This window comes from Gavialis gangeticus, unplaced genomic scaffold (genome assembly GCF_001723915.1).
Source record: "Gavialis gangeticus isolate Ggan-Ray unplaced genomic scaffold, GavGan_comp1, whole genome shotgun sequence".
NCBI lineage: Eukaryota > Metazoa > Chordata > Crocodylia > Gavialidae > Gavialis > Gavialis gangeticus.
This window is the reverse complement of record NW_017729022.1, coordinates 81925423-81933762: the sequence shown is the minus strand read 5'-3', so window position 1 is coordinate 81933762 and position 8340 is coordinate 81925423. Positions and strand designations below refer to the sequence as shown.

The window sequence follows — 8340 nt, the reverse complement described above, 5'->3', positions numbered from 1 at the left end:
CCACAGGTCATGCCTGCCCCCTCATGCCCCAGCGGACCCCCAATCTCCTCTAGCCTGCTGAACTCCCAACCCCCACAGCGAGCCCATCCATCCTGACTTACCTGGTATCAGACAGCCATTTTGAATCAATGTAACTTCCCCCTAACACCCAAGAATGTTTGTATTTAGCCAAAATGAAAAACAGAGCTTGGTCTATAGTGAATAAGCAACCTCTTAAAGTTTCACTTACAACTATAGCATGTTATTTAAAAGGACCAATCTAGCTTACATGGTGGACTCTCTTTCAATTACCAGGTACATTTTAAAGAAAACTCATTTTACTTTTATAATCTTGAATATTGGTGAAGATATAAAAGCTACAGTGCTGAATAAGGACAACTATAGTGAAAGCAGAGCCCTTAAAACATTAAGTATAAATATCTACCAAATTTCATGCGAATGTACTCATAAGGATCCTCCTGCCAGAGTTCTTCATCTTCATCTTTGTAACACATTAGAGAGAATATCACTTCTTCTGTTATACTCTATGAGAGAAAAGTCAAATATATTTAAGTCCTAATTCAAAAATAGCTTTTTCCTCTGCAAAAAACTAATTTACTGCTTTCTACCTTTTATACACCAGGGAGGTTCCTTTGTCTAGTGCTCCTTTAAATTATTTGTTTCTCATAGGGATAATCTCACAGAGTACATACCTGGCTTTTATGGCCAAGCATCTGATGAAGTAAGTTTCAGCCCACAAAAGCCTATAAGGTGCAAATTTATCCTGCCTTCTAGTTTACCGCAGACTCAGAAAGCAATAGTGATATGGTGATATGGTTTGCAGGGCACAAACCAGTAACAGCAGAACATACTGTTCTGCACAGGGATTTTACAACATGACACTTAGATGAAAGCAGATTTCTTATTTCCCCTTGATCCTCCTAATACTTGACATTCATCTTCTGATAAGTTAACTAAGCCAAGTGTTTATGCTATGGAAAACATACAAAGAAAACCAATTTATCTTTAGCTGCTCCTCTATATTCTAATTACAAAATATAGGTTAATTTTCTCACAGGCTACGTTATCAATTCCTGTCCTTCTAAGGTCACTAGGTGAGTTCGTGCAGAGATTTGGAGGTGTTATCAGTATTCAGATGACACCCATCTCTCTCTGTCTCTCCGCTCTGCAGGCTCTTGTCCTTATGCAGTGCCTGGCTATAGTGAGGGATTGGGTGTGGGTGAATCAATTGAAACTGAATCCAGACAAGACAGAGGTGATGGTCGTACTCAGACCTTATGACTTACAGGTGTGATAGGGACATCTATCATTGATGGGGCTCAGCCTCCCTTTGTCGCTCAGATTTGCAGCCTTGGGATACTCCTGGATCCTGTTGCTGCACCTGGTTCTTCAGGTGGCAATGGTGGCTAGGAGTACCTTTAAGCAACTCCATCTGGAGAGAAGGCTACAACCATTTACTTCAGGTTCATATCCGGCTACCTTTGTTCATGCTATCGTAACCACTACTGCAGCAGTACACTCTAACGAGGGGCTGCCCTTGATGACTGTACAGAAGCTCCAGCTCCTGGAACATGGTGGCCCACCTTCTGATGGAGATAGGCTGCCCAAAGCACATAACTCCAGTGCTTCAGAGTATGCACTGGCTTCTAATAGGTTTCCTGGCAAAATTCAAAAGGTGCTGGTTTTGACCTAAAAGGCTCTAAATGGTTCAGGCACTAGGTACCTGAGGAAACTGCCTTCTCCCTTATGTTCTATCATGATCCTTAAGGTCAGCTGAAAGCAACCTCCTGTACCATCTTCGCACCAAGTTCACTTGGTAAAAATGCATAAGAAATTGTTTTTGGTAGTCATACCTCAGTTCTGGAACTCTCTCCCTCTAGTGGCACTTCAGAGCCTGAGCCTGGGCATCTTCCATGAATTAAACCTTTTTATTCAGGCAGGTTTTAGCAGTTGGAGTTAAAATTTTGGGATGCTGTCTAGGAAGTTTACTTTTCTTACACACAATTTATTTTAATATTTTTATCTACTGCTTTTTACTGTAAAGCTGCTCTGAGCCTTTTTTGGGGTGAGAGCTATATATAAACCTAATAGATTAAATAAATGAATCTTCTCTTCTTCACAAAATCATACTGTGAACTCTACAGTATAATCACATCTGAGCACTAAAGACAGAGCAATAAAAAGAGTAAGAGTATGACACCTTAAATAAAAGCAAATGATAAACAGAAAAATATAGTAACAAAGCATATTTGTGTACATATGTTATTTTTCCCCTTGTTAGGTTGATGACAAGGTGAAATATTTCAAGTCCCTTGTAACAGATCAGAAGTCCCAATATCATCTGATGACATTTAGTGTTAACACCAGTGTTCTTCCACAGACCTGTATGTGTGGTTTCATCTGTTTCCAGGTTACAGAGTGAATGACCCCTTGATTCAGATAGTTTAAGATCTGCTGAATGACACGTGGAGCAACATATTCTTTTTGCCTGTACTGGTCTACGATTTTCAAGAGAACCTAAGAGAATAGCAAATTTACTTTTTTTTAAATGAAACCTGAATATTGCCTCTCTCTCTTACATAAGCACATGCATGCATGCACAAACACACACACACAAGCACCACAAACCTCTTAACAAAGACATAATGATAAGTCAATGTCAACTGAAGCAGAAATTCAGGTATTAATAATTTCTAAATTCCTTCTATCTAAAGACAAAAAATCTTTTACGCATTAAGGACCTGATCTTGAAAGCTTTTCAGATTCAGGACACTCTACCATAACGTTTCTGAATATGGCAGTATCCCAGTTAATAAACACTATTGTACTGCCTCAGCTTACCTCAGTGGTTCTCAACTGGGATGATCCCACTACTGCTGCAGCCAGATAAAACTATTCTCTCTAAACTGGTGCTTGGGGCTGGTGCCCCTCTGGTCCCTCCAGTGATGCTACTGTTCCTATCAGCGTTAGATTTATCAGATAAACCTAATGATGCACACTCCTCCTGGCAACAGAGGCATACAGGACAGAGACACCTATCTGGTTCCACACAGATAAAATACAGGAACCACACAGATAAATCTGCAAGTGGCCACAGTGTTGCCACCTCCAGGTGGCACAGTTCCATACGCCTCTGTTTCCAGAAGATGCCATACAGGGCCAGTTGGGTTGAGAAGGGCTGTGGCAGGAGCAGGCACTCCTCCGAAAGCCACTTCACAAGCTGGCTCCACACAAGACGTGTGGCAGTTTCATCTGCTGGCGGTAATGACTGTTGCAATGCCCATACCGCAGCACCCCTGAAAACAACTCGCATCACCCCAGCTGAGAACCACCAATATAGGTGATGTTAGGCACCCAAACCTGAAAAGAGAACCCTAATTGACTTTGCCAAAAACACAAAAATTGAAACAACATTCTTAACTCTGTTACCTGCTGTAATCAATAGACTACATCTTTCCTATTAATAGAAATGCAAATGAAAATTTCATTCTTTCCTTTCATTCTATAATGGAGACTTGCTATGCTCAGGAACATAAAATATTACAGTAGGAGGAAACTAATCTGTATGAATGACAGAAAAAAATATTGTGAGTTACCAAGTATTGGAAACTGACAATCATATGAACAGTAATTAAAAAACAAAAAAATCAATGCACAGCAAAATATTCTCTAATAACTTATTTTCTAAAGGGCAGTTTGTCTCATAATTTTTCACAGCAGAGTAATAAATCCCTTTGTGATTACACACACCCACACACACAGATACACACTTTCTAGCTCATTTTGTCTTTTCTTAGTCTTCTATGCTACATATGCCTTAAGGCAAGGACTGTCCCTCTCACACAGGGTTTAGCACAATGTCAGCATTTAACAAGTAATAGGGTGTAGAGGGCTTAAGAATAGGACATTCTCTACAGGTCTCTCATTACATCTGCTGAAAAATGTGGTGAATCATTAATTTAAAAACCAGAAATGGAAGAGAGACCTCTGCAGATAATTCAGCCCATCCACCTATGAGGTAAATTGTTTCCCATGATATTTAATCTAGTCTTTTTACAGATTTGGGTTTTAAACATTCCAACTAATGGGTTTGTGACAAGTGCCATTGGGAGATTATTTTACAGTTTAAAAAGTCTCACCATCGTAGTGTTCAAACTGATTATATCAAAGTATTTTCCTTTTTAAATTCATCCATTACTACTAATTTTACCATTTGTACCTTGCTTAAGGTTCAGCCATTTCAAATGTATGAAGAATTATCTTATATTCTTCTTAATAGACTTAAAATAACTATAAACATTTAATCTCACATATTTTGTGCATGGGGTAGGCAGAGGATTTTGATATTTACAAATCTGGTTTAGTTCTGATCTGGAGAAAAATATTTCAAAATTCCCCACAAAAACAAACATGCCTTGGAGTATAGAAGCCCTAGGGTTTTTGGTTCAGGGCCCATTTTCAAAGCAGGCTGCCTGCAGCCACAAGTCCTAGAAAGACAGGATGCCAGGGAGCTGCAAACCTAGAAGCCAGAAATTTTTGAACATGGCTTCCAAGCTCCCCCATCATTAGCCCTACCAGGATGAAGGGTAATCAAGAGCTGGGGATTCCCAGCTAAGCCAGGAGCACTGAAGCTTAGAAGCAAGATCCAACAGCTTTCCTGGCTCTTCAGGACCCAGCCTTGTGAGCAGTGGGCAATACAGGAACTTGGAAGCCTTTAAAGTCCTAGCTGAGCCAGAAGCCTGGAAGCAATACTGCCCGGGACTTGCAAACTGCCAGCTCCCCACCAGCCCATCTATCTGGCTGAAGGCACAACAGGAACTTGAAAATCCTGGCTGCGCCAGAAGCCTCAGAGTTTTTCATAAATTCATAGATATAGGGTTGGAAGGGACCTTGCAGATCTTCTAGTCCAACCCCCTCCCCTGGGCAGGAGAGAAAACTGGGCTCAAATGACCCCAGCTAGGTAATCGTCAGGCCTCCTCTTAAAGACCCCCAAGGTAGGAGCCAGCACCTACCTAGATCCTAGCCGTGCTGATTGTTTGGGAGTTTAGGTTCCAGAAAAGCTGCTGAGAAACTAGGAATCTGGAGGCCCAGGTTGTGAAGGAGTCAGCCGGGCAAGCTGGCAAGAAACTAAGGAAGGTTTACTTGTGTTCCATAGCAGCCTTCATGACAACTGAACCATCTCCACAAAACATCTTAATGTTGGTGAAATGGCTTTCCCCAAAGTAATAACGTTCCATCAGAGACCTTCATTTTTATAAATTATACCTTTCATGGTTTGTGTGTGTGGGCGTGCACACACATGTAAAGTCAATCTTTGCTACTGCCCTCCAAAACACCTCCAATCTTGCATCTTCCTGGCAACACACTCAGTATAGAATCCAGTGTTCCAGGAGAGTTACAACAGACCTGCATACAAAGTGTGGCTTGGAAATGCATCGTTTTCTGAACTGATTCCCAGATGGAAATACCATTAACAGGTGCTCCAATTAATCTCTCACAACTACACTAAAAGTTTGACAAGTTGTTTTTGTATCTTTAAAGAGGCTGACTGGATTCCTAACATCACATATACAGATGCTACATGAAGGTAACGCACCTGTTCTGCAGCAGTTATCCTCCTTAGAAAAATAATCTTTACCTGTTGGATTCCCACAGCATAGGTCTTTAAAAAGAACTCTGAAAATTCAAAGTATTCTTTTGTGACATTTCCAGGACTTCCATACCTTTAAAAGAGAAGAGAATACAAGTATTCACATTTGTAAGATAAGTCTTTGTCACCAAGTAATTTATTTAAATGGACATCATTCTAGACCATTAATTTCCTCATAATCTCCATTACTCTTTTTTTCAAAAAGCACAGTATTGTAGCCAATAAATATAGCTGCACTATCATCACAGGAAATATATTTTATGTTTTATAAAAAAATATTCATCCATGCCTTTATACTTTAAATTGAAACATGAGTAGGTGGCTATTAAGTTAGAAAAAAGCTGAACAAATTTTACAGGAAACAAGTACTAGCAAATTAAAAGCTCAGTATTTGGGAGATTAAGACAGTCCTAGTAATTTACAGCATTCAAGAAATACTCAAATGTAAATAGATGTTGCTTGGACATAACGTATGTATTGCTAATATTTCAAGAGCCACTGCACATATAAAATATACTGTTTTAATTAATAATAAAGTTTCTAAGCTGATCTTGTTTTTTTACTAGAATAGTATCTCTAATAAGTTAATAGAATAGTATCACTGGTGGATAGTGGCATGAAGGCTTAGATAATATTCTACAGAGAATACTATAGTGTCTAGTACTTGTATTTACTTCTTTAAACCTTTATTATAAACATGTTAAAAACAAAAGGTGAAAGTGCAAAAATGTGTGGCCCAACCAGGGGCATGAACATCAGTAACAAACTACCATTTTCATTAAAGACTGAATTTAAGGTGCATGCCATTCCTAATTTTGTCTCAATATTATTTTTGTTTTGCTTGGAGATCCCTTTAAAGAGTCTAAACTTATCTTAGTTTTGGTAAATATTAATTACCATGATGGCCAAAGGATGTAAAGCAGTTAGAGAACTGGTTAGGCAAAACAAAAAACCAGTCTAACCTCCTTTGACTTGAAGTTTCAAATCCAAACAAGGGCAGCTCAGCCCTTCATTTTTCTAAAAACAAGTTGAAGATTAGTTTGGTTACTTTCAGTCAGACTTTTGGACAAAACCTAAAGTATATATACCATCTGATCCACTGGGTACCAAGGAACTTGTGGCATCTTCTGTAATTGCTGTATGTATGTAAATTCATTACTCTACTAATCTCTTCTTTTCTAGTCTAAATCATCCTAAAAATGTCGAACTATGGAAAAAGCTCTAAATCTTACATAATTAACATGCACACGCACATACACTTCTAATAAACACAATCCCTGTTCATTCCACCTAGCAAAGGAATGGAGAAGTTCCTAGGAAAGGCAGATGAGAACTAGAAATACTCATCTACTCCCTCCATAGTGATTTTCATCCAGTGATCACCAGGCTTTCACAAACAATTTTGCCTACCAATATCCCAGTGAAGTATGTAAGCATGAACTCAGTTTTACAGGTGGGCATAGCAAAATACAGAGAGATTACATCACTTCTCCAAAGTTACACACCATATCAGTGATAAAGATAGAAACAGAATCTAGAAATCTTCGTTTCCAGTCAGCTGCTTTAACCAGTAGAACTACATTATTTTCTCATCACAAAATAAATAGTACATCGCCAAAACAAATACAAAACACATATTAAACATAACAGTATCCACGAAGAGAGCCGAGTAAAAGCTTATATTAGTTTTTAATTAGCACATTACCGTTCAAAAAGGCGAGCTACAATATGTAATGCCCACTTCTTACATTTCCACCATACCAGCTCTGGCCTATCATCTTCATCAATCTGTAAAGTCTCCTATAAAGAAAACAAAAACAGTGAATATCTACAAAAATTACATTCTAAACATGGCTTACCAAATGTACAAATACAATTTCAATTATTTTTCTTAAGAGTGATATCATGTTATTGGATTTTGTTATAATTCAATCCACAAAATGTTTTATTATACTAAAATGATCTACCCAAAAAGCCTTCATTTCCTGTACGTAATTAGTTATGTTTCTACTTTCATATATTAAATATAACATAAAACAACCACACACATACATGCATGTACCACGCAGTGATACAAAAGAAGTCAAAAGATGATAAGGTTGTAAAGCTAGCAAATGTTAAAGTTAAGGTTTCACATGCAGTACTGCTTAACTCCAGAATTCCATGTTACTGCTTGCCTCAGATTCATTCAATGATATAACATATGCATGCATCTCAACTACAAGATCATGCTGTGTATCTTTGCTACACTCCACCGCCTCCAAGCTCTTGGTAGTGTTCCAGACTCAGTCTCTGAGAGGCATGATTCTGCTTTCAAGCCTTGAGAGTCCAAACTCCTTTTAGGAGCTTTTTTCCACAGATTTGCCTAATCAGAACAGGTCAAAATTTGTAATGTTCCTGATTCCTAGCATTTGCCTTTATCTTATGCTTGTTTTCAATAATTATTGTTGCTGCTTTCCCCTGGAGTGTCACTTGCTCCACTTTCCAGGAATAAAAATCCTGTACAGAAGTTGTGGTCCCCATCTTCAAGAAGGGGAAGAGGGAGGACCCGGGCAACTATAGGCCCATCAGTCTTACCTCAATCCTGGGGAAACTCTTTGAGAAGATCATCAAGGAGCACATTTGTGATGGGCCGGCATCAGAAATGATGCTCAGGGGCAATCAGCATGGATTTATTAGGGGGAGATCAT

General features: G+C 38.8%; 1 protein-coding gene across 1 annotated transcript in view; it reads right to left on the bottom strand.

The window, feature by feature from the left end:
* IPO8 (importin 8) overlaps positions 1 to 8340 on the bottom strand; it is a 75133-nt gene that overhangs the window by 47400 nt on the left and 19393 nt on the right. Inside the window, exons 6-9 of the mRNA XM_019515483.1 lie at positions 7356 to 7450; positions 5639 to 5723; positions 2383 to 2517; positions 425 to 524 (exon numbers count right to left, since the gene is read on the bottom strand). Coding sequence (XP_019371028.1) covers positions 425 to 524; positions 2383 to 2517; positions 5639 to 5723; positions 7356 to 7450 — 415 coding nt within the window. The remainder of the gene's footprint in view (positions 1 to 424; positions 525 to 2382; positions 2518 to 5638; positions 5724 to 7355; positions 7451 to 8340) is intronic.